General features: G+C 40.9%; 2 protein-coding genes across 4 annotated transcripts; both read left to right on the top strand.

Moving 5' to 3' along the window:
- The first annotated feature begins 386 nt into the window (after nucleotides 1–386).
- UBE2D1 (ubiquitin conjugating enzyme E2 D1) lies at nucleotides 387–16,328 on the top strand. Of its 2 annotated transcripts, none has more exons than XM_080598429.1 (7): nucleotides 387–549; nucleotides 8,099–8,162; nucleotides 8,256–8,287; nucleotides 11,042–11,119; nucleotides 11,409–11,514; nucleotides 13,778–13,871; nucleotides 15,434–16,328. In XM_080598429.1, exons 1-7 carry the CDS (start codon nucleotides 436–438, stop codon nucleotides 15,477–15,479), a joined length of 534 nt encoding a protein of 177 aa, XP_080454555.1. In that variant the 5' UTR covers nucleotides 387–435; the 3' UTR covers nucleotides 15,480–16,328. The 2 variants fall into 2 exon arrangements, with proteins under 2 accessions (XP_080454555.1, XP_080454556.1); XM_080598430.1 differs by lacking the exon at nucleotides 387–549 and adding an exon at nucleotides 691–942.
- Nucleotides 16,329–17,773: 1,445 nt separating this feature from the next.
- Nucleotides 17,774–25,607, top strand: TFAM (transcription factor A, mitochondrial). 2 transcript variants are annotated; one of them, XM_080598414.1, is made up of 7 exons: nucleotides 17,774–17,921; nucleotides 18,038–18,174; nucleotides 19,435–19,505; nucleotides 20,791–20,940; nucleotides 22,287–22,382; nucleotides 23,613–23,669; nucleotides 24,652–25,607. In XM_080598414.1, exons 1-7 carry the CDS (start codon nucleotides 17,854–17,856, stop codon nucleotides 24,868–24,870), a joined length of 798 nt encoding a protein of 265 aa, XP_080454540.1. In that variant the 5' UTR covers nucleotides 17,774–17,853; the 3' UTR covers nucleotides 24,871–25,607. The 2 variants fall into 2 exon arrangements, with proteins under 2 accessions (XP_080454540.1, XP_080454539.1); XM_080598413.1 differs by having other exon boundaries at nucleotides 17,779–17,921; nucleotides 18,035–18,174.
- Nucleotides 25,608–26,039: the final 432 nt, after the last annotated feature.

The following is a 26,039-nucleotide window of genomic DNA, read 5'->3' as shown; positions in this document are numbered from 1 at the left end:
AACCTTTCCTTGAACACTCATAGGGATGGTGATGCCACCACCTCCCTGGGCAACCTGTTCCAATGCCTGACTGCTCTTTCTGAGAAAAAACGTCTTCTTATTTCTAACCTAAACCTTCCCTGGCGCAACTTGAGGCCATTCCCTCTAGTCCTATCACTAGTTATCTGAGAGAAGAAGCCGACCCACAGCTTCCTTTCAGGTAGTTGTAGAGAGCAATAAGGTCCGCCCTGAGCCTGCCCTTCCTCAGAAGAACGTCCTGGTATCACTTCAGACCCACGGGCTCCCCAGTCAGCATTCCCTGAGCACCACCAGAGGGCACCCCCCCTCCAGGACTACATTTCCCAGCGCGCCCCGCGATGGCGGACACAAAGAGCCCGGTCTCCCCCCCCCCCCCCCCCCCCCCCCGCCTCGTCCCTCCCTCCGCGGCGCGCGCCGATGCCGTTCCCCGCCCGCTCCGCCCCGGCCGCGCTCCCCCCCCCCCGCCGAAGCCGTTGCCGCCGCCACCGCCGCCGCCCCGGTCCCCTCATGGCGCTGAAGCGGATACAGAAAGTGAGCGGGGACGGGGGCGGGGGGCGACGGGAGGCCGCCGGTACCCGCTCGGTCCCCTCAGGAGCCCTGCTTCTCATCCTCAGCCGTGCCTTTCCGCCCTGAGGGGGGGGTGGGGGGTGAGGGGTGAGGGGGGCGGCTGACGGTTTGGAAAATGTGTTCTCTTTTTTACAGAAAATTTCGGTTAACGCTGGGGTGTGCCCTCTGTGGAGAAAGGTGGCCGCTGTGGGCTCCCACCAGAAGCTGGTGGTCGGGTCTCACGCTGCAAATCTTGTCAACAGGGGAGGGTTTTGTCGCTGAATGCCAAATATGTAACAAATACGTGACACAATATTTGAGTGTTATACCAAATATACCGCGCTGACCATCAACGAGCACGGTGATTTCTCTCTAACAGTAAGTTCTGTCCTGCTTCTGTATATTTTGGGGATTATTCCTTTTTTTTTCTTGTCTTTTTCACTTCTCACCTTCTCTCTGAGAATCTCCTGACCCTTGTGTTAGAAGGTTTGTTCTGAATACCTTCTTTCCTCTTCCTTTTCTTTCTTTCTTCCTTTTCTTTCTTTTCTCTCCTTTTCTTCCAATTTCTTTCTGTTAAGGTGAGTAAAGAAAGTGGGAAGTCTGGTAGTTTTCCGGCATTTTTGAGGTGGAAAAGCCTCTTTTAGTGGCGTCCATACGTATTGGAAAACCACAGCTTTCTTTACTGTGGTGTTTTCAAACTTTATCTTCAATAGATGTGAAACCTATCCTGAAGTTAGCGTTTTGTGTGCTGTTAGTCTTATTAGATTCTTTCTCTGTTCTCTGAGAGTCAAGAAATGCCGACTTCAAGTATAAGATTTCCAGATTGTGCAATAGGTTTTATCTGAAACATGAAGAAATTCTGGAGTGGGAGCTACCAGAAGAGTTGAGATTAGTTTCAGTACTGGCTACCTCTTCTACTTTTCTGCAGAAAAGACTATTACTGTTTTATTATTATTATTATTATTATCTTCCCTAATTGCTATCTGCTGCCTTTCCAGGGTAAAAAAATAATTACTGCTAGAGGGATTTGTCCAGCAGGCAGGCTACAAAGCAGTATCATAACAAGCCACTTGCTGTGAAAGAAGAAAGTGTCAAGGAAGTTATTGCAAATGGAAGATAAAAATGAAGGGGAAAAGTTTGAAAAGACAATGTATCTTGATGTCAGTGTAATACGTAGAGCTTTCCTTAACATGATGAAATGGGGAAAAACTAATGGAGTAGATGAGATGTGTTTTTATGAAGGTTTGTTCATCCTATCCATCTCCCAGATGTTTCAGACAGGCTGTAAAGGTTGATAGCTACGTTGTATCACGAGGGTAGGAGGCGATAAGATCTGGAGTAGAGGAAACGCTGTAAGGATTTTATAGTTTGAGAAAGTGCCTAGGGGACCTCTTTGGAGAACAAAGCACTGTCAGAAAACACAATGGCATTGCTTGGGAACTTGTCGGTCTAGACATAGTGCCTCTGGTTAAGCCTGGGTGGTTTTAGAGTGGCTCAGAACTGTGCTTTAACACAGCTGAAGGATTTTGGTGACAGGCTTGTTCACAATAATTTTGGTAGCTTGTGTGGTCGGAATGATAGCACCTACAGAGGAAGCACAGCTGTAACACATGTATATTAGAAAGTGTATTTTGTCCTGTGCCAGTTGGGACTCCAGTTTCTAAACAGTATTGCCGTTGTGATTGTGTTGTTTCATCTTTTCTTTCGTTGGTCTGCCTTGAGGGGCTCCTCAAAGGACAAGCTGCAGATTTCAGGGCTCTGCACTAATAATGGAAGGATGCATTGTGCTTGGGAGTTTTTTTTTTTTTTACAAGCAAGTAAATAACCAACAAGCAAGCTGATCATCCAAGTGTGTTCAGCTTAGTGCTGAGGGTGGAAGAGCAGTGAGGACGTGAAGCCCTGCTCTGGAAGCAATAGAGGTCAGTACTAACTCGATGACGAATTCATCTCGGAGTTCCTTGGAAGGATGGGGGGTTCTTGCTCGTTTTAAGCGGAGGGTCTGGGTCAGTTGAACTTGTTAATGCTTTGCTGTAGCACGAAGGAGAGGCAGTTGTGCTTCTAGGCTGTCAAAAACTTCAGTCTGTGCTCTGTATGTGATGTAGAATACAAGTTCCTTGGGGCAGGAGCTGCTTCCCTGTAGTCTGTGATGCAGCGATGAAAGAATAACCCGCTAGTTTCTGGATGTTGTAAAATCCAGATGTTGCAGATTATGAAGAGGAATAGTGTAGGTTTTAGCTGGGGAGGGTTATTCTGCAAAGAAATCTTTATTATTACTGCCCCAGGATACTGAGACACCGCAACTTTTGTGCCAAGTAGAAAATAATTCAGGCAGTTGTGTTAGGGACGTTATTGAATGGGTCAGTTCAGCCCATCAGTCCTGTGCAGGGTCACTTTTCTGAGATTCCTGTTGCAAATACTCTGTTTACTTACCTAATTGGGAGTTTGTTATCCTGTCAGTTCAGTCTTACAGCTGGGGAGATTGTTTTCATCATAAATCCTGTACTTTTGGAGGCTCCTCTAGTATTAATGAGCTGCTGATGTTTCTTATGCCTGTTAATGGCTCAGACTATTTTGAAATCTTTAGAAAACCAGTATTCACTTGCTCTTGTTATCAGCATAAAAATAAATTGGACTTTTTTTGGGTAGAAGAGATTTTGAGGGCAGCAGCCACGTATTTTCTGACACATTTAAAGACTGGTTTAAAAATAGCTGTTGTTTTTAATCTTGTCAGTGCATAGTGCTGGATTGTTTTTCTCCCACAGCTCAGTAAGAATGGAAGCATTCAAACGTTGAAATTTACCATTCAGCTATATGTTTGTTTGTTTCAGCGTGTTTCATACATGCATAGTCTAACAGGACATACCAACTCGAGTTTTATGTTGAAAATAACTGTGGTTGATTAAATTAACTCAAGTGCAAATGTTATCAGTAATTGTGGTTTAGGTTCTGACTTTCTTTAGTGGATAATAAACATGCTAAGGAAACTTTTTCAGTTCTGTAATACAAATTATTTTAGTTTGTTTCCGAAACATTAGCTGTGAAATCACAGCAACATATTTTGTATCAAACAGTGTATAAAACCAGATAGGTACTCTATTACTAAAACTTAACTTTATATTGAGACGTGATGGTAAATGCTTTACGTTTCCTAAACTTACGAAGAAAAGAAAATCTGTTAACTAGCCAAAGTCTAATCAGTGCTCTAGCTGCTTTTTGGGCAGATGGTTCCAATCACCATTAATAGAGGAGCAGCAGTGAATGTGTCGACTTGATAGAAAGTACAGTGCTTTTTGTGCAAGAAATGAGGAGCATAGCTGGCAAATTTAAAAACCTCTATTTTAAATAATGGTGTGGAAAAGGGCTCTGGTTGCGGTTTCATGTATTTAAAGAACTAAAATAGCTTTCAGTGATGCTGCCTGCAGTTTATTTCTGTCTTCTGATAGCCTGCAGACTTTTTTTGGACTCTTTTTTTTTTTTTTTTTAACTGCAACAGAGGAGAGATTTTAGTTTAGTGTTTTTTTTTTTTATTGGTACTCCTGCTTATACCCTTTGAGTGTCCGTAAGTGCTATGCTTAGAATATTTACCTCCTTGTTGTCAACATATCCTTTCCAATCTTATTCTTGTAGCTTTTTAGGAGATAATCCCTGTCTCCTAGTGAAGCACAGAACTGCTAAACTGGCCTCCCAGTCTTCACCAGCTTTACGATTTATGAAATATATTCTGTAATGTACTTTGTCAATGAGTGCTAGTCTGCATGTTCAGACACATTTCCAGCTTACACAGTTTATTGTGGTATGCGTCTTACATTTGTTAAACTTGATTTTAAAATTTTTGTCTCATGCTGTCCGTGAGTCCATGCATTCTAGAGTGTGTGTGGTGCAACGAGAGGTGATAATTTGGAGGCTTTGCTGTGTCCCTCCCCAGTAATTGCTGGGTAACATTTCTAACACTGTGCCAGTCTTCCTTTATTAGCTTCACCCGATCACGGATCCTGCCTGCTTCTGTGCTCTGCTGCTGTTCTCTGGTTTTAAACAGGAGAAGTAGTTTGCTGTTACACCTGTTAATTGCAACCAGCCGGAGGTATAGAATTAACTGTGTTTTATTCTACTAGGTAACATTTTTCAGTGTTAGAGAGGATTAGAAGGTTTATTCCTAGCAGCGTCCACAGCTTAGCTCTTTTCTTTATACAAGTTTATTATGGCTTCACTGGGACAAAGTGTGGCACGCATTGAGCTCCCGATAGATGCTTTTGTGCCGTGACATTCACCACTGTTTAAAATAACTAATACTTCTGCTTGCAGCTCTTGCAGACAGACCTTTATTCTTTTTGCGTTGTCTCTCAGAAGGTGTTGCCCTGGTGTATGCTGTAACTTGCAGTGTTGAGTTTCCCTTTTGAAAAGGAATCCACGCTACTTTGAGTTACAAATCCACTTTTTTTTAGCATACGTGCATCAAAGTCTTGCACCAGCATTTTCTGTACCGCTGACTAAAAATATCCGTGCAGACAAGGCCTTGAGGCAAGCAGACCTGCATCATGCTGCAGTGTTTTATAATCCATAAAACATGGACAAAACTGCCGGAACCAACTCACTTAGAATTACAGAAAAATCTTTAGCGTTGACTGTCTGCAGCCAGCCTTCCGTGCAGTTCTTCTGTGCTCCTTGATGAGGTTTCAGCACGTTGTGCTTAGTAGCTCTTTGGACTTCTCGGGCTTCTTTTGAAGAGCATCTTTGCTGCTTCGTATTCTTATATTCAACACCTCATTCTTTTGCAACTGTATGAAGTCTCAAAGCAGTTTTTGTACCCCTGTTTATTCTAGGGAACCATCGCAGCTCTTCTGTGGTGTTCAGCTCTGGATGCTGGCAAGTCAGCGTGACTTGTGAGGGATATCTCCTTATAGCATTGCAGGAGGTGTAGGAAAGACCGAAGCCTAAATCATACAGCTCTCTAGATAATTTTGCTTTGAATGCCAAGCTTGAACAGCATAATTAACAGTACAAAGCAAAATACTTCTTTGATTTTTATCACAGCTTGATCTGAGCTGCTGTATGTAAAGGCTCAAACTGTTACTGTCAAATTCAATTTACAAAGTTTGATCATGTTACTATTTGTATTTTCAAAGCCTATTGGCTTTAGTACTCTATTTCTTATGAATGGGAAATATGAATGCAGCCTGAATTGGCTGCAGAAGCCTTCTTAGTATATCTGTGACCATTGCTCTCATGTAGTGAACTAGGCTGAAGAAAGGCTTTTCTTCATCACTACTGGGGAAATATTAATGACAGGACTGGACTGGCCTCATCAAGCTGTGATTAAAAACATGTTTTTGTTGGGGACAAATTTCAGTGCCTTGAGCCTCAACAAATAGCAGGTGTGTGCCTGAGGAGACTTTCTCAGTTCTTACCAGTTCAGAAGTACTTGTGTACATATGAATGAAAATCAATTTGTATGGTTTTGGGGATGTTAAGATCTCAAGGAAATCATCTCACAAATGGAAGTACTGCTACAGATTTGTGACTCCAAAATTGCTTGCCCGGCAGCTGTGATGGTGAGTCACATGCATAAGGAAATGTGTGTACGTATTTTAGAGTCTCTGGATTAAGCTACATGTTTTTCCCCATCGTTACCTTTAATTTAGTAGTCAGACATAATTGCTATAAAATGTGATTTTTAGGTTTTGAGTTCTCCACTTCAGCCAACATTTCTCGTGTAGATGACTTTGGTACTGTCCATACAAAACTCCATCTTCTCTTATTAGATCTTGGGCTGTGAGTTAGTGCAGACAGTGGCTGGAACTGCTCTGCTGCTGGCTGAGTCTCGTGATTCCTGGAAATCTGAGACTTGTTGACTTCTTGTGCTGGCAGTGACTGGGCTTTGCATAGGTCACACTTCTCTGTATTGCTGCCTTACTGAAACTTGAATCCGCAGATCAAAAAGGGGACTAAAAGGCGAAAGCAAAATCCTTTACAAATACAGTGCAAGTCTAGCCTGGAGCGTTGTTTCTGGAGCGGTGTAGAGTTTCACCAACGGGATAAAGCTGAGTTGGCGAGTCACACGAGCTAGCGACTGGACCTATTTCAGTAGAGCAAAGAGCCCTCATGTTTTCAGTCACACAGGGGAAGGCATGCCTTAGCAGAGCAGTAATGTTACTGCTTGCTCAGAGCTGGTTGGATATTTGTGGTGCTGCCCTTCCTTGGACCTGCGGCCAAGAGTTGACCTACAAGAAGTGTGCCCGAGTTTGGGTGCTAGGCACCTTGTCCCTGGTGAAGTGGGCGTCTCGGGGAGGGCACTGCACGAGTTGAAATGCTTGCTGGCTGGTGTAAACGGATAAATATATCACAGCAGTTGGAAGTGCGGAGTTGTAACCCTTCATCTTGTGCATAAAGCCTGATCACGCTACATACACAAATTTTACGCGACTTAAAGTTTGTTCTGGTTTACACGTTGATTTTCTTTAATTGTTTTCTTGACTAATGATTTTTTGGGTGGAAGTGCTTCCACTGTTAGTCTTTAAGCTAAACTTATAGAGATTCTTGCAGACCTTCTCGTGTTTGTTATTGAATGAAATGTTCTTGGTAATTAGTTGAGTGACTTAGGAACAGTGACTTAGGACACATTGTTTAAGCTCATTTCAATTGAAGTATTTACACATGCTCGTTAGACTTAGAGCAGCATGGTTCCTATCAGCTTGGAACTGGAAAAAGTACATAACTTGTTCTTCGTGTAGTAAAACTTTAGATATCAAGACTTGTATATTGAATTAAACAAGGAAAATGAACCTGCATTAATGCCTGGCTTGTTTTGTGTTTGATGTAGTGTTGATGACATAAATGAAAAGCTGAGTATCTGTGTAATTTAAATTGTTTGGGACTGTTTAAACTTCTGTAAAATAAATCAGTTGACACGCAAAAGTTTCTCTGCACGCTTCTCTTAAACATCAACTTTTTCCAGGTTTTTCTAGTAGTCACTTTTGAAAGAAAGCACGTAGAGAATCAAATCAAGGTATGTTCAGTAAGGTGTATAGCTGGTAATTTCCTTTTGTTCACTAGTTCACTTAGGATTCTTTGCTTTCCTATATCACCTTTAGGCAGTCTGCAAGCATTTTATGAGCTAGTTTAACTCAGCTAATGGATATAGATGAGGCCAATACACGAACCTTTTATAAACAGAGAAGCTAAAGGAATAGTCAGATGAGCACAAATTTCTAAATTAAGCAGTTAGTTTACGGGGAAATCAATAAATCCTTTTTTTTCTTGATTTCTTTCTGCCTCTACTTCAGTAGATCCAGTGAATTACGAACTTGGTTGTAACTCTCATGCTTTCAGATGTTAATCTGTATAATATTGCCTTCAGCTGCAAACCTATCAGGAAGAAATCTTTCCATTATCAATGGGCACTTCACATTTTGATTTCTTAAAAAAAATATTATGGATCTATTCAATAAATTTTTTTGTTTTCACTTTCGAAGCGATGCTGCTCTGTGGTGTGTCTGTTCATGTAGATACATTTCAAATATTTGTGTTTTTCTTCCAGGAGCTAAGTGACCTGCAGCGAGACCCGCCGGCCCACTGTTCTGCCGGACCTGTTGGAGATGACTGTAAGCTCTTCATAGCACCTTGCCACGGCTGACCTTTTCTGGTTAAGGAAAAGCTTAGAAAATCTCTAATCACTTTATCTTTTTGATTTGCAGTATTTCATTGGCAAGCAACTATTATGGGACCTGTAAGTATAATAGTTTGTTCCCCTTAGAAAGTAGGCGTTTCCTTTTTTTGTTACAGAAGGATTCATTTGGGTGTCTTTTAACATGGCAGTTAAATTCGGCTGTACTATGTACGGATTAAAGATCTGGGGTTTGCGTTGTTGTTTATAGTAGTCTGGCATTCATTTCTTCTTTAACTGTTCAAAAAAATTCTGTAGTCTTCTTCCTGAAATTTCAATTGACTGGTTAAGCATCCCTAATGTTTGAATTGGTGATGTGGGCTGCAAACTCAAGAGCTTGCTTTTCAGAGATCATCATTTCAATTCTGAAAGAGAAATAGTTAAAGTAATCCCATGTTAAAGTTGTGAACTGTAAACAAGAGTGGTGTTGCACAAGGTGATTCAGGGGCTTTTAGAACTTAGCTGAGGGCTGTGATGTGGCTCTGGCAGAAGCTGATGGCTTTTGGGAACTGTAGTCCCCATTTGTGGGTACTTTTGGTTTCTGTGTGAGAAAGGCTTTTTTTGGGTTGAGTGAGATTGCTAAAGTTGTGATTTATGACTCTTGAAGGACATGACATAAGAAAGGGCAATATATATTAAGAACGGAACATTCTGAAGGAAAATTGGAAAGGGTTTCAGCAAAAAGAATGAAGAACAACGTGACCTGAAAGAAGGGGTGTTTATAAATACCACGGCAAGGAGCTTGTATTCCTGGTGTTTTCCTTTTGGATTTGGTAATTTTGAAAGAAGAGCTTCTGGTTCAGTTACTGAGCTGAAAATTTGAGACGCTACTTAATCCCATGAGATGCAACATCACATGGTGGAGAAAAGTGAAATTGTGACTAATTTGAGACTATTTCTGCATTTCCATCACAGCTGCTCTGGAGCAGTAAAAGACCAGTTACTAGTTTGTCAGTGATGTGACGGAGTTTGTGGTGATGCAGCAGCCACTCAAATTATTGTGACAAGCTTTTCTACAGGATGCTCATACTTATGCCATTGTTCTTTGGCAGCTGTGTTCCTTCACATACAAAGTCATTCTGCTCTTGCCCTTCTGCACTCCCTGAAGGTGAATGGCAAAACAGCAAATAATATCAAAGAATATAGAGTTAGGAAAAGCTTGTGTGCTGATTGCCACCAGTAATGTCTATCCTGAATGACTTTGACCTTAGCAAAGAAAACACTAGCACATAAATCCCAATTTAATTCTTTTTTTTCCAGCTCACAATTCGCCTTTCATACCTTGTAGTGGAAAATAGTCTTTTCTCCCCTTCAGGTTCCTCAGATTTCTCTAGTTAAGGATAACAGTGAGCATCTCTTGCCAACCCTTCTCAACCATAACCATCAATGAGAAAAGCCACACTATCAGCACTTTTGCCTTGATAACATAACTTTGTCTCGATAACATAAGGAAATAGGGGTGCACATCCTGTACATCTTCTGATGGGCTGAGGGAAGCACAGGACTAAAGCTTTCCTTCAGAGCTCACTTCCTATATGTGGAAGTAGCGTAACCTCTTCTCCTGTCTGCACATCGTCAGTTTGATGTGCCTTACCCACCAAATGCTGTGTGACTTCGCTTTGCCTTCCCCTTGGCACTGAACTTGTCTGATCTTCAGCTTATTTTAACTTTGAAAAGTCCATTTACTATGCATGCAAGCTGTCATTTCAAACCTAACTGTGAGTGGCAATCTTCTCTGATGTTACCTAATGCTGGCTTCTTAGCAATACCGTATATAACCTGCCTTATGTTGCAACACTGTCTGCATTTTGAGTGCATAAGACAACATGTCATAGGGGACCATTTGTGACTTTACTTCTTCAATTCATCTCTAAAACTGCAATTTTTGCTCATTTCTAAGGTAAATGTTTTATCTAAAAAAAATCTGCATTTACTCCCATAAGAAAACCCAAAACTTCTCCTGCAGCTTTGCTGAGACTGAGTTACTGTCTTGCTGTTTTAAACTTCTTGAGTAACGAGAGAGATTTTTCTTCTCCTTAATTTGAACTTGAAGCGCTGCTCTGTCATTTAGCACTGAGACTTTTTTCCCCACTTCTCTAGTAAATAAAAATGAAAGATTTCTTCAACAGCTGACTGCAACAAAGTTATTTCTATCTATTAACTGTGTGCAACCTGGACGTAAACCTGTGCACATGTTCTCTAACAAAATGCATGTTCACAGATTTGTACAGGTCACAAAGATGTTGTGTGTTTTAAAACTCCCTGATGTCATCATGATCACCTGAATTAAGTTGGAAAATCCTACTCTTTGCATCTGCAAAGAGAAACCACTTCTTAAGGTAAGTATATTCGTAGCTTAACGATGGAGGAAGATCCCGAATGTAGCAGAGCAGCTGTGGTGTTGTATGGAGACAGGATTTGGAAGACCTGCTCTTGGTCCCCTTGGTGCCGTGGAGCTGAGCTTCCAGGAGTGCCTCACAGCCCAGATACTGAGGAGGGAGCTAGTTTGGAGCTGATGGATCAGCAGTTTTGTAGCTCCACCAGTCAAACCCTGCTCCCCTCCTTCCCCTCCCCAAGAAGGGCAGCACTCAGTAGCCTCGTTGTGCTACTGCAGTAGTAGCCACGGCTGGCTCTACTGTGGCATCGCTGGCCAGTGGGAGGGTTTGGTATCCTCAGTACACTATGGGCTGTGTATTGGGGATAAAAGATGAGCTTTCTAAGTTACTCATCCATTTGGGAGGTTCTCTGCATTCAGAAGAGAAGCTCCACAATAACTGAAATATATTAAGGGGTTTTGTTTCTTTTGTTTTTTTCCAGCCTGATAGTGCTTATCAAGGGGGAGTATTTTTTCTCACAGTACACTTTCCAACAGACTATCCTTTCAAACCACCAAAGGTAAGTCCTTTGTCTTCAAACTTACACAATTTTTAGGTCAAAGCTGTGTCTATATTTTAGCTGTCTGGGACTTTCTTTTGGGAGTTGAAACCAGAAGGGCCAGTGATAGGGTACATAAGGGATGAACTGAATCCTAAAACTGGGTGATAGGATGAGAGGTTGTACAGTATGCTGTGTTGGATATGGCAGATCGAATATGACTGGAAATGAAGGGACAATGTGAAGGATTCCAAATGTAAAAAACAATTTCATGTTACTTGTTGTTTTTTTTACTTTTTTTTAATTCCAGATTGCTTTTACCACAAAAATATATCATCCAAACATAAACAGTAATGGGAGTATTTGTCTTGATATCCTGAGATCTCAGTGGTCACCAGCTCTGACTGTATCTAAAGGTAAAGTCACAGATATGCTAATGGATTTATGAATTTGCATACACTGCCATGGTTTTTTTCTGGTTTCACTGCCTTGTCCAAGGGTGCCAGTGAGAACTCATTTATCCTGCGTGTTACAGCAGTGGTAATTCCATTGGAATCCTTGTTACGATCCAAGATGTTGCACAGTTTATTTGGAGTGTCACATGACATCATACATTATCTGCATGGCAAGGAAATGTTCTAAACCAAATTGGGTGAGATAAAAAATGTCCAATTAGGCTGAAGTGCAGCTTCTGTATTATAACTGACTGTGTGGGCAGAACTGAAGAGAAACTTCTGAACAGAGTTGCAAAACCAAATGAATTTGGATGTAAGTGGAAAACCTCAATACTGACATGTAGGGAGGCCTCTTGGATTGCTTGTGATTGCCTGAGCATGCTTATGTGGGCTAAGATCTTAATTACACTTTATTTTGAAATTTAGTAAGTTGTTTTGGCTTGGATTCCTCTGTAAGATGAATTTTAAAACGTAACTGTTTTCTAAGTCATCAGTAAATGAGTTAATAAAATACTCTAATCTTGTAGTTAAATTTTTCTCAAATTTGAACACTTGATATTTGGAACATTGTGGTTACGGTTAATTAGTTCTTTTGTAGGCATTTTGTGTCACTTCAAAAGCTGCTTAGAATGTGGCTGCAGTTTTTCTCACCCATATTCAAAATGCTTAGCCATGATCTTAGTCATATTACAGGAAGTTCTCATGTTGCTCAAAAGATTAAACAGTATCACATCTTGCTTATGTTTTTGAAAGCTCTCTAAACCATGTATCTGTTTTAGAACAGTGTCGTTGCATTTGGTGTATGAGCAAGGAAAACATTGTTAGTCTTTGTCCCATGGAAATTGCTTTATGCAGGTGCAGTTGTTACACATGATTGGAAAAGCAACTTCTGCTCATGCACACCAACCATACGCAATAATTTCAGTAGCTAAATAAAATACAGTTTTAAAGGTGTTTTCTCACGTAGCTGTTGAAGACATGAATTACTGTTGTGTGTAGCTCATACCAGCTTTCCACAGAAATTGCTTGTTGTATTGCTGAGCAAAAATTGGTTCCTAGTTATTCAGAATGTATTTAGTTGGCACCTAGATCTTGTTTACCAGTTGGTATTTATCTGGTATCTGAGTATTCAGATCTTTAGCACTTTTCTACAAGTGTGTTTACTTTTTTTGAGTATTCCTTCAGCTCTAAAGAAGAGCAGCCTGTAGGTCTTGTGTGATTTGACTTGACTTGCTTTTAACACGTATACATTTTGTGTTTTTTAAACTGGAAATCAGCTCAGTGGCTCATGGAAGAAATTTCTTGTTTACAGTTCTTGTTTTAGTGGATCAAAGGATTATGACGTACTGATAGCACCTCTGATTGGTGTCTCTGAGTGTTGTAACCTGATTTTCCAATGTTACTGGTGTATTTGGCACCTAATAAAGTGAAGTATGTCAGCATGAAGTTTGCTACTGCTGTAAATACGTGTTAGTCCTATCTTTTTTGTAACAAGACAAAGCAAGGGAAAAAATCATATTCTACAGCAGATTTTCATTGTAGCATCAAATTCCCTTTCACAACCTATTGTGAATTGTTGAAGTGAGTGCTTTTGGTATCCATGTTAGTTCTGAGTTTAAAATTGAAGTTACCTGAAATATGTGTGTTGAAAGTGTTAGAAAAATCAAATGTCCTCAGATAGATACCAGGGATCAAAACTAGAATCATAAGGGAGTACCTGCATAAAAACCTGGTAAAATGTTTCCCCAAATGGAAGTGTCACATGTATCAAATCAAGTGAAATGCTCATATGGAGGAGAGAATAACAGTCAGCACAGAAGTGGAGAAGGATATGCACAAATCCAGTGTTACGTGGTAGTGTAATATTAATGATAATTATAAATAATTGAAGATGTAAGGTCTTCATTTGATCGAACATTGATATGTACCTACGTACTCTGTAGTTTAATTTTCATAGGTGAAAACATGGGAAAGAGATAATTACCAGAGGTATAAGTGCACGGATTGTGAGTTCTCTAGGCTGTTATCGGGTGTTGTTTAATGCCTACCTAGAAACATGGTGCTGTATTAACACTTCTGAGCAAAACTGCTGTCCAAAACATTAATACTGATACGCATTCTCTTTCTAGTCTTCCTTTTTCCACTGTCTGTGTACTGGAATATATTAAAGGATTATAGAAATGAAGTGAACTAACTTGTTTAACCTAGCGTCTCTTTTATTTAGTTTTATTGTCCATATGCTCCTTACTTTGTGATCCTAATCCAGATGATCCTTTAGTACCGGATATTGCACAGATCTACAAGTCAGACAAGGAAAAGTGAGTATGACATAATTATGCGTATTTATGTGTGTGGTACTTGCAGATAGTGATTGGCTATACAACTGTTTACCTTATTTTTTAAAAAACTCTTTACATAGATATCTACTGCATAGAGGATTAGATATTTAAATCTTGAAAATATCTATTGGTAGAATGGCAAGCAGGAACCTGTAGGTGTACACAACTGTTGGATACTTAGTTTTATGAAAACAAGTACAAAAATATAATACATTAATGCTGTGTGTTAATATTTATTTTTCATTACATAAAAAAATAATCCCAAGTAAGAAGTATTTGTTGTCACAGCTTCATGAAGATTTGAGTATTGCTTTTACATTCAGGACTGGATAGAAAAGGAGTGAGGCAGAAGTCACATGGAAGTTTAAGGTCTAGTATTCTTCGCTAGAGTGAGAATTACTGAAATGTTTTTTTTCTGACAGTTCAAAGTCTGATACAATCAAATCATGTAAGCCACTTTTGAAATGCTTGAACTGTGGCTTGTTCTGCAAAGCAGATTATTCTCAAGTTGAGGATGTTGTGCTTCAGCGTCTGCCCACTTGTGTCTCTAGTTTTATCCATCCACTTAGTATTTTCAGCCTCCTGTTTGTAAAGGAAGTGAACAAGGGATATTTCTCCATGTCCACAACTTGAAATTGAATCGTTATAACAGAAAGTAGAAGATTAAATTCTTGACTATAGCTCTGTCTCTTTATGCTTTTCACCCACTGAATTTTTACTATCCTGTTAGATGTGGGAAGTGAATAATGGGGCTGGTTACCCCTGAGTGTGTAACTGAAAATCCAAAGACTTGAATGAGAACATATTCTTAAGAGCAAAGTAAGTTAGTACAGGAGTTGGTATATTGATCTTGAGAAGTGATTTTAAAGAAAAACTTGCCAATGTTTCCTCTGGAGGACACAGGAAAAAAGTGAATCTAGTCTGAAGAGTAGAATGTTAGCAAGTTCAAGGACCAGAGGCAAAGTTGGTGACTCTCCAGGGACGCTTCCCTCTGGGAGTGCTAGTCAGCTTCATACCAGAAGGAAAAGACCTGACACTTAAAATCTAGTCAGAAACGCTTTTCAAGAAATTTTCCTTTCAAGTTCTGAAATGTAGGTGGAAGTGTAGAATGGAGAATAACATCTCTGTGCCTTCCATCCGCACCTTTTCCAATGCCAGTTAATGATGCTGAATTTTATGCAACTTAAATGTGTGAACTTTGTTAGACTTTTAATAGCATACACATTTGGGAATAATTGGCAACAAACTCCTGTTAATGTACAAGTAAGGGAACCAGTTGTGAAATGCAAGTGAAGTATGCACAACGATACGCATTTTAGTACAAACCAGTAAGATTGGTTTTGAGTTTGAGTCTAAATAGCTTTGATAGGTAACCTTAACTGAACATATAGTGCATATGTTTCTTGGTTCTTAGACATTTTAACTTGGAGTCAATGCTAAGAGATTAAAAGCTCAATAACGTCTGTATGAAGTAAATATGTGGCTACTGTCCATGCATCACTAACAGCTCTTCACTCAATGCCTTCTTTCTGCACGTACAGATACAACAGACACGCAAGAGAATGGACTCAGAAATATGCAATGTAAACTTGTGAAGACTTTTTCATATACCACAGAGTACTGTAAATTCTAGTTTTTTTTTCAAACTTAGAAGGAAATGGAGCACAGTTTACTGTTTCAATGTACCATAATGCCCCTTGAATTTTTTATTTTTTCACCCATGTAAGTGTGTTTCTGGAGCAAGGGAAAACAAACTTCCAAAAGTAACCTTAGGACTGTGATAAGAATATTTATCCTCTTTGTATGCTTTGCAGAAGACATTTATTATGGTTTTTAAGAGTTGGACATCTGCATCTTCAAACTGTAAGATCCATAATGCAGTTGTAAAGCAACCAAATTATTTTTGCTGGAAAAAAAGTAGCTGTTTTTACGTGATAAATACTGTATGTGTGTCCTTAAGATATGTTGTCCGTTTCATAAGTGTGTTCAAATTTCATTTTGTTAGTTCACTTATATAATATGTATTTTTATTGTATAGACTAAATATATTTTATTTGCCATGTAAGTCATTTCATTTTAGACTTACTTTCTTGTGCACAGTATTGACAAGATACAACTGCTAGTAATGAAAATAATTGGGATATCCTGCCCGTTAGGATGTCCTAATGACTGACTGCAGATTTCTTAAAACCTAGAATGATCTTTGCACTGTAATTCTTTGTACGCTGATTATGGAGAAACACTTGTTTTTGATTCTGTTGCATACTTGACTTAATTTTATTGCAATGTGAACTAATTGCACTGCTATGTAGAAAGATATGTAACCTTTTTGTTGCTATTCACAACTGATTTTTGACATGTGGGCAACATAACACTCAGACCTTTTACAAATCTAAATGTAGCCTTTTCCATATAAATAAAATGCATTTTCTACTATTTGTCTTGGCTGTTTTTTAAAATCATGCATATCCTTAAAGTGCTTGTTCTAACATTAGGGATTCAAAATATGAAGTGTGCATGTGTGTTGTAGACAAAAGGGAGATGAAGCCATGCATCAGATACGACTTGGATCTGTGTCGCAATTAACTTTTATGCGAGATTCAGCCTAATTTCCTTAGCATGTTATGCCCACTGCTTTATGTAGGATTTCAACCTTTTTAATTGCCTACTATGTGCATATTAATGTATGGAGGAAATACCACAAGTGCTTGAACATCAAATGTGCCAGTTAAGGGGGCCTGTTTGCAATACTAGAACGTCACAGTAAACTTCTCACACTTGAAGCTAACATAACCCATTAACTGTTACTTGAGTATGCATGCACAAAACCAGTGGTGCTGGCGAGGGGCAATCCTTTCTTCTAAACTAGATGAAAACCAGAACAGCTCCAAGGGCCTGTTGCAAATTCTTCTCAAGTATCTGACAGCAGAAACGTGACTTTTTTTTTTTTTCTCTGTGCCTTGCAGATGAAACAAAAGTGACTTGCAGTTGGGAAAGTTCTCATCATAAAATAGCTCTGTAAGACAACGAAAATGATTTTTACTCGTTTGTAATGAATGCTAAACTGGAATTTGGGGTGTGGGAGGGAAAGCATGCACTGGCCCTAATGGTGTAAGTTGGTCTCACGCAGGTAAATGTCACTTCAGCGCTGATTTTATCTGACATATCAATGAGTTCTGAAATGAAAGTCTGGTGGAGGGTGGCTCTGTTAGTTTTTAAATATCTGTTCACTTTAGACTGTAAACTGAAGAAATGGTTTGTTATTAAGATGAGTGCTTTGGTATACTTTTGGTATACTAGGCTGATGTAGTGAGGCTGGCAGATGTGGTGGTAGAAACCTTGGAGCATGCTGTGATGGTCGAAGAGCTTTTATTTCTGTTAGCTGAGTACAAATATGCCTATAGAAGTGATCTAAATGTTTTCAGTACCTCTATTGAGCCATGCAGAAGTTTGACATGCATCTCTCATCGCTCCCTGTCCTCCGCGGTGCTGAGCTGTAAAGCTGGGGGCTGTTTGCAAACGGTTGTACTGCGGCCGGTCCTCCTGCACGAGCGGCTTTCCATCACCCTGCAAGATAAGCAAGATGAACCCCGCTCATTTGCGTCTCCACCTTCAGCTTATTTTTCAAAGGCGGTGTGTGATAAAATACAGCTTGTTTAAAGTCACCTTTCCCTATTCCTTCCTTTGGCGCTCCGGGCTCGTTTAACCACCCTACCCCCTCCCTGCATCCCTCTGCCCCCGCCCCGGAGGAGGTTCCTTTCCCCTGCCCCTTTAATTCCCGCTTGCCGTTAAATGCCGCCCCCAACCTCTACCGGGGGGCGTGGCCTCCCCGAAGGGGGCGTGGCCTCGCGGCGGGGTCACCTTGGCGACGGGCGCGCGCGGAGAGGAGGGGCTTTCCGGAAGCCCCGCCCCCCGCCCCTCACGGCGGCGCCGTCCCGTGGTGCCCCGCGCGGGCCGAGCCATGGCGGCGGCGCTGGCGGCGCTGGGCCGTGCCGCGGGGCTGGCGGCGGGCCCCGGGCGGCTCCTCAGGTGCGGCGGGGCCGGGACGGGGGAGGGGGCGGGGAAGGGGCCGAGGAAGGGGCCGAGGGGGGCTCGGCGGGCTCCCGGCGGCCGTTAGGCGCTAACCGCCGCTCCGTTGCCAGCAGGGCCTGCGGCGCCACCTGCGCGGCCGAGGGGGGCCTGGCCCGGCGGCTGAGCTCGGCGGAGCGCCCGAAGCGGCCGCTCACGGCCTATTTCCGCTTCGTCAGCGAGCGGCAGGGCCCGCTCCGCCGGCAGCACCCAGGTACGGCGGGGCGAGGCGGGGCGGGGGGTGCCTCACGGGGTACAGCGCACAAACAACTCCCAAACGAGCCCTCTGTGCCTCAGAGCCCGCTGGGAGATTTTTTGTTTTTTTTTATTCTAGTAGGGATACTGCTCAAAAAAAACTCGGTAACTTTGTTTTTGAATTGCCAGAGCGTTGTGTATTCAGAGGGTTTAAGAGCAGTGTGCTGCTTTCTTACAGGTATTTAGTGACAGGACCAGAGGGAATGGCCTCAAGTTGTGCCAGGGGAGGTTCAGGCTGGACGTGAGGAGACATTTCTTCTCAGAAAGAGCAGTCAGGCATTGGGATGGGTTGCCCAGGGAGGTGGTGGAGTCACCGTCCCTGGGGGTGTTCAAGGAAAGGTTGGACCTGGTGCCTGGGGACATGGTTTAGTGGGTGACATTGGTGGTGGGGAGATGGTTGGACCAGGTGATCTTGGAGGGCTTTTCCCCAACCTTAACGGTTCTGTTGTCTAAGTCAGCTTACTTTCAACAGCTTAGTTGTGCTTTTCCCTTGTAGAGATGACTGAATTTTACATTTGAGATGGGACAGAGGAAGATCCACATTTTTCTTTTCTAATGGAGTAGAGGGAAATCCTGGAAAGGATTTTTCAAGAAAAGAAACACTGATTTTATTTTTGTGCCCACCTCAAATTCACATCTAACTGGAAAACTCATCAAATGAGTTGATGTTATTCAGCTAAAGAACAAAACAGTCTCAAGTCACTGCGATTTTGTTTGTGGGAGAAAGATGACATTCAGCAGAAGTAAGGTTAAAAAAATATATTGTAGCTGAAGGACTTTATTGTAATAAAAGTTAAGTAAGTTTGTTGTACGAGGTGGTTGAGATCACTCTATGCTTGCTTTAAAGAATCCAGCAGGCTCTTGGGAACTAGAAATTTTACTTTTGGTCTCTTCCACCCACTTCCGCTCCCATTTCAGATCACCTTGTAAAGAAAAGGATACAGCCAAAGAAATAAACTGTTGTAGAGCTGAAATGCTGCTTCAGTTTGCAACTGTATGTTTTGATGCAGTTTGAACCATAAGTGGGAGCCCTCCTCCACTCACCCAAATTACAATTTGCCTCCCCTGCTACACCGAAGGAGTTACTGTTATGAAAGGAGGAAAATATATTTCTACAGGAGAAAGATACTGGTGACAGCCTGCTTCAGGAAAATTGAAGAAGCTTACTGAAAATACAGCATTGATCTTGACTTTCTTGCTTTCTCATTTTAATATACAGAAATGAGTAATACGGAGCTGGTTAAAAAGTTGGCAGGTGATTGGAGGGAGTTGCCAGCATCGCAGAAGCAGGTAAGTTTGTATCTTGTTTTATAAATCATAATTATACATGGGTGCATACATATATAATAATGTAAGAATTGTAGAATTCTACTTGTTCAGTGCCTAAGTTAGGGGAGACCTGAACTAATTGTTGATGAAAGGACCAACCTCTTTTATCTGACTAGATGCTAATCAGAGACGTGATTTTCAGGTAACTTCCTTAGAGTCTTATTTAGTTGACTTATTTTTTGTTATAGGTAGCCGAGTTTCATTAAGAGTGACAATTGCAAGGGATAGCGTAAAAGAACTCTACAAATACAGTTGCTAATCACTACTCTGAGTGCCAGTTATAGGAAATTAATGGGTATTCTTCCTTGATTGCAGTTAGCAATGAGTTCCAGTCAGGAACTGATGGTAGTTAATTCCTTTTCTGCCTAAACAAGCGATACGTTTTGTTATTAGTATTGGAATGCTCTTATATCCTAGCATTTTAGTGCTCTTAGGTCCTTTATGGACTTCTGTCTCTGTGTGTCTTAGTGTAACGTGTGTCTTTTTGTTTGTATGTCTGAAACAGAGAAGGGGATGGTGCCTTTTCAGATCTACATGTATGCTTGGTAGCCTGGCTCAGCCCCACTTGGTGCTGTAGTACCAAGACTGTGACTTTATGATGCTTCTGTACCCAGCACTGGTGGTTCTAGGAACGTGTATGGCAACCAACGAATTTGTGTGCTGCAATGGGATGTAGTTAAAGAGCAATCATTTCAACTGAGCTGCAGCTTTACCTTCTTGCATGGAAGATTATTATTGCATCGAGCTGCATCTGAAGATCTGTCAGGTGCCTTGTTACCAGATTAATGAAGATAATTCGAGGGGTGGAGTCAGCTTTTAAATCTGTGTTCTTCTCAATCCATTCCACTAATCAAACAGATCTGATACTTCAGTCTAAAAATCTTAGTTACTTTTTTTTTTTTATTAGCAGGTTAGAAGTGTTAGCTCATGTAATGTTCAAGTGCAGGAACCTGAGAAAGCAAGGAGGTGGCAGGGAGGGGTTAGAAGGGATTGCTACAGAAGAGGAATACCAGACAGTGCTGATGACTGAAACTCAACAGGAACTGAAGTTTTTACAGAATTACCTTTCTTACCTAGTTGTAGGTGCTTGTATTTTATTTTTAATGTTGCATTGATATGGAGACTGGGCTATGTCAGAATGAGTGTTTCAGAAGGCTGTTTCCCTTTTCTAGTAGTTTTAAAGGCACCACACTTAGCTGAATGAAAACATCTCGGTAAGGCTGATGATTGTATGTTTGTCTTGTAGGTTTATGAGGAAGCAAGAAAGGCAGACTGGCGAACATATGAAGAGCAGTTGGCTGCATATAAAGCACAGCTAACTCCAGCCCAGGCTGCGGCTTTGAAAGAAGAAAGGAGGAAACGACTGGCGAAAAGAAGATCGTTCAGGAAAAAGAGAGTCAGTATTTTCAAGTCTATGTTTCTGTTCTCTCAAGGAAACTGAAATCTGTTTGTTGGGTATACAGAGAAGAGTTAAATGATTAGAATTTACTTTAAAAATAAATACATAAATCGCTGCTGGTGTTAGCAGGAATTTTAGTGGCTTTCCTGTGCTTGAAGACCAGAATTAGCAAGGTATCTTTGTGCTTCTATTTAGCCTCTCTGCTTTTTTCTTCCTCTTCCTAAATCTGCCTGAGGAACAACAGGTAATAAGGCGTCTGAACCAGCAACACCTCCCTGCCTTGGGAAAAGAGCCAGAAATAGCTTTTCCCAAAGACCTTGTATCTGTTAGCTCATTGGCAGCCCTTGTGAGGTGATTGCCTTTGGAAATAGCCTTTCTGCCTTCCTCCCAGCTCTGCCTCGTTGCAATCTGTGCTGCTGCTGACGTGTAGAGTTAGGCCTACATACACGGATGTCTGTTTGTGTCCTTCATACGGATCATCTTCCCGATTTCCTTGTAGCCTGTTTATTTATAAATCCTGAGAGACAGAACCATCTGTAAAGGTACAGTATTATGCTTTGTCTAGTGGCAAGATCAGCTGAAGGGTTTACTTACTGCTTATTCATTTCTGTGAATGAAACTGATTGTGTGATGCTTCCCTAATTGACAAAAGTAAAATGAATTCCCCTACTTAGAGGAAGGTTTTAATCCAAATGATTCCTGCACCACAAGGAATTTAACTGCCATACCCAGTACCTAGGCAGGTGGTAACTTGTAGAACCCCAGTTACAGTGGGAGTGTGTTAGGGCTGGAGAAAATGGTAAGTGTAAATGCACCCCCTAATGTGCTGTGTCGCCTCACTGTGATCCATGTAGACAAAGCATTCTGACACAGAAACTAGTTCTTTTTCCTTGGGAATCCGCTGATTCTGTTCCACCTCACCTCCCACAGTTAGCAATCTGCCCTCCTCTCTGCAGGCGTACAGAATTTCACACCAGTAACTAAAGCTGTATGAAGATAATAGAAAACCTCTCATCATGACTTTCTTGCTGAGTGGAATTTAGTAACAATCTTTGGTTTCTAGAAGACTTTGCTGAAGTAAGAGTCAGTTCAAAAGTGTTTTTTCCTCTTATATCTGTGAAAAATCAAGTTTTTAACTTTTCTTAATTTAGTTTGTCATCAGATGTGACAAGTGATGTAAATAACCAAATCATCTTGATATACGGTCCAGTTTACAGATCACTAAATCACTAAAAATTGAACTTAATTATTTTGTGTGTGCAAAATATGAATGTAAATGCTAAGTTTAGTTTGGAAAAATGTATGCAGGGTAGGTTGACTAACTCTTCTTGTTGTTTTTAAAGGAATTGACTGTGCTTGGAAAACCTAAAAGACCTCGTAGCGGCTTTAACATTTTTGTGTCAGAAAACTTTCAAAAAAGTGTGGGAGTTTCACCCGCGGTAAGCCAGGAAAATTTCTTCTAAAAAACAAACAAACATGCGTGCGTGTGTGTGTGTGTGTATATAACTATATATATATATATATATATATATAGTTATAATTGCCTTAACAGACTATTATATTCAGAAAGTCTGTCTTGGATTCTGTGGCTTTCAAAGTAACGTTCAACACTTCAGTATCTACATTTTGCTTAACTTAAATGTTTTTGTTTTTTAGGCTGTAGTGATCTGTTAGGCTGTAGCAATGCTGCTGGTGGTACATCCTATATAATCTGTTATGTGGATGTACAAACTTAAATATTTGCTGTATCCTGTGTGCTTAGTGCTTACAGGCTTCATGCCTCCTTTTTGTAAGGAGAGAACTCTTCTTTTTGATTTAGAAATCTGTTAATTTTTCACATGGTGACAGTGGTCTGCTACCAGTTCTCCAGTATTGTACTTCTTCTGGCACGATCAGTGTTACAAGACATGGAAGAGTTCTCAGCAAAGTTGCAGATTCCGCACTAAGCTGCATTTTGGGGTGATTTAAGTTGTGCCGATGGATTAGTGCACGTGATGCACTGGAGACCTCCCGTATGTGCCCAATATTCACCTTGCCCTGTGCATTTAATCACCTGGGAAGTGGTGATAATGTAGTGTCATGGAAAGATCCAATGGGGCTCATTTGCAAAAACACCTTGCGGTGTTAATTAAAACCAGTTTAATTAGGATGTCGGTATGTTTAGCAGCAAGTAAATCAGGATGAGGGAAATAGTTGCGTTCCTCAGTTTTCTGTCTACAAGGGCAGGCATCTTCAGTCAGCTGAGGCCCAGTCTGACACATACATGGCTAACTACTTCTGAAGTGACACACAGTTTCCTGCAGACATGGTTAGTACCTATGTGGGCTTGTCTTAAGTTGGGCTTGGTTTACGTTAAACCAATATGCAGGGTCAGATGTAGTTATGTTGCTGTAAATCAATTCATCTGTTTGGTCCGCCTGCTTTTGCTGCAGGCTGAGTAACTTACTCTACTTTGTGCTTCTATTATCTGTAAAAGTGTCTCAGATGATGCCCAGCAAGCTGTCAAACCATGTCATTTATTATTTACCTAGGTTAAGAATATGTAGAATGAAACCTACATGAGTTCCTGCTTTTTTATATTGGTTTATACCTGGCTTTCGTCTGTAACCCTCTGCGGTCTGTCTAGTGTTAAAATAATACTAATGTATTGTGTATTTAATATCCTGTAGGCAAAGCTGAAGCAGTTATTCGAAACGTGGCAAAATCTGCCCAGTTCTGAAAAACAGGTATGTTTGCGGCTTTTGATGAGGCTCTGATCTAACTGGAAAATGAAAAATTTTAGTCAATAAATCGTTAAAAAACCTTGAGTTAGTTAGATATAACACTGACAATTATCCACCAGTGTTATACTAATATTGACAGATAATATAGAGGGAACTACTCTGAGATCTTATTTACGTGTCTTGAAAAAGATAGTCATTACTTTTATTCCAGTAATGACCAATTCCTTTAACAGTGTTGATGAAATATGCGTGGGATAGGCTGGAAGTTCTGTATGCCTGGAAATGGAAGGTGAATGGGATCGAGGGAGGGAGGTGGAATCATTTGCAACAATTAGATATTTTTTTTCTGATAATATATAATATTTGTAAATGCCAGTGTAGTAAAAGTGATTTTTTGCATGTCATTTATTAACTTTGGTTGTGTTGGGGATAGTCGTCTGGCAGTATTCACAAAGTATTTGAAATACAAATTTGCAGATGGGTATATGAGAAACGGATGAGTGCTATACCAATAATAAATCTCTGCATTTTTTAATTATTCTGTATAGTCTGTCCTTTCTCCTGAAGGCCCTTCTTCCACATTGTTTTGAATGTGTGCTTAGAACATGTGTGAGGTTCATATTCTTTCTGCGGGGAAAAAAAAAAAATGCAGAAAAACCTATTCTTGTTCCTTACATAAGCCTGCTCTTTCAAGTTAGTAATCAAGTAAAACACCTTAGTAGTAACATCAAATAAACTTCCTCTTTGGGAATTGCCATGTGTTCACATCCCCAAAATTCATTGGTGGGATTTTGTGGTTTTGTTCAAGTTCGGTAAGTTCGGTGCTTTTTTTTTTTGGAATTTGCTGGAGGTGAAAGTGGGTGCCTGGGATGCTCATGGCATGGGTCTTGTAATAAGTTGCCATTGTAGCAAAGGGGAAGTTGTGTCCTGGAGGTTACCCAGACAAAGCCCTTTCCACAACTGCAGAGGTGTGCTTGTCTTCCAGCCGTACCTGCAGCTTGCTGAAGATGATAAGGTTCGGTATGAAAACGAAATTAAGTCCTGGGAAGCAAAAATGGCTGAACTTGGACGTCAAGACCTGATACGTTCCAAAGAACAGCAGCCAAAAAAGAAGACTGCTGAAACTGTGCAGGAAGCTGACCGAGCCAAAGCTCCACTACGTGGAAAGAAGGCAATATTAAAGTTGAAAAAATCAGAAGAATAAAATAGTTAAGTATTTTATATTTAATCCCCTTTGGCTGTCATGTCTTTATCCTGCTGTGTTAATGCTGTGGTCAGCATTAGCACTTAAGTTTGGAAAACCCATAAAGGGCCCACGGAGAAAGTTGAGAAGGAAAAGTTGAAAAAGAAGGTGATCAGGTAAGAGAGAATTTGGTGTTTCTTGGAACTGACTGAAATAATCATTGCAGGTGTAACCTGAGCTGTGTAACGGTAATCGGTTAATCAAGCTGTGAATAGTGGTACTTACTGACATTAGCAGAGCTCTCTTATAATGGTAGATATCCAGTAGCTTTTATAAGGTTTTTTTATGAAAGCAAGAATATTCTACAATGTTACCATCTTCTGTAAATAAGAGCTGAAATCTGAGTAAACACTGCTGTTTTTTAATTCCCTCCATGGTATCTGTAGAGAATTTATTCCCTCCATGGTATTAGAGAAGGGAAATGTTCAACATTTCAAGAAAAGGCACAAGATATGTAAAATACTAACTTTTATGCATCGACCTTTTTGTACGTATCTGTCTGTGTATACCACTTACGTTGCATTTAATTAAAGACCTTATGAGTTTTGTATAAACGTATCTATATTGGAGTGTTTTTTTTCCTCTGGCTTTGTTGGGACACAAACACCTTTGCTACCCTATTGTGATATTTGGGACAGCCTGCAAGGAAAACATGTACACTTTGGTTTGGGATGTAATAAATACAGACTTTTTGAAGAGCTGCTTAGTTTTTGTTTTTCCTGGGGCCTGTCTGAGTGAAAGCCTTGTAGGTATTGTGGAGAATGTGTGTTTATGGAAGGAAGGTGAGCATTTTCAGAAGTGTGGTGGGTTTTGTTCAGCCGGAGAGAACTTGCAAACAGCAAGTTTACTAAGGGGGAGTTAAGAGTTCAACAAGGGGCAGCGGAGTTTACCAAGGGGAAGAGAAGAGTTACGCAGAGTCCCTTTTTATTATAAATCCCTAGCGGCAGGTGTACCTGACGCGTTGCTTTCCCCTGGGCGGGAGAACCGAACCTCCGCGCCCTGAGGTCACAGCGCTGTTTGTTACTCAGAGCCCCCTTCCCGGCCTCCCGCGGGGAAGCGAGGGCCTCGAGGGGGCGTCCTTTGGCTGCGGCTCGGGGCTGCCCCCCCCAGCCCGGCCGATCCCCCTCAGC

The sequence above is a fragment of the Anser brachyrhynchus genome (assembly GCF_964034855.1).
Source record: "Anser brachyrhynchus genome assembly, chromosome: 6".
NCBI lineage: Eukaryota > Metazoa > Chordata > Aves > Anseriformes > Anatidae > Anser > Anser brachyrhynchus.
Note: the sequence above shows the minus strand (reverse complement) of the source record. Positions and strands in the feature narration are given on the sequence as shown.

Coding starts and splice junctions, on each gene's coding strand:
- UBE2D1 (XM_080598429.1), top strand. CDS start 436: ATGCCGTTCCCCGCCCGCTCCGCCCCGGCCGCGCTCCCCCCCCCCCGC. Junction 550..8,098: donor CGCTGAAGCGGATACAGAAA/GTGAGCGGGGAC, acceptor TTTTTCTTCCAG/GAGCTAAGTGACCTGCAGCG. Junction 8,163..8,255: donor CGGACCTGTTGGAGATGACT/GTAAGCTCTTCA, acceptor TTTGATTTGCAG/TATTTCATTGGCAAGCAACT.
- TFAM (XM_080598413.1), top strand. CDS start 17,854: ATGGCGGCGGCGCTGGCGGCGCTGGGCCGTGCCGCGGGGCTGGCGGCG. Junction 20,941..22,286: donor GATCGTTCAGGAAAAAGAGA/GTCAGTATTTTC, acceptor TTGTTTTTAAAG/GAATTGACTGTGCTTGGAAA. Junction 22,383..23,612: donor GTGTGGGAGTTTCACCCGCG/GTAAGCCAGGAA, acceptor AATATCCTGTAG/GCAAAGCTGAAGCAGTTATT.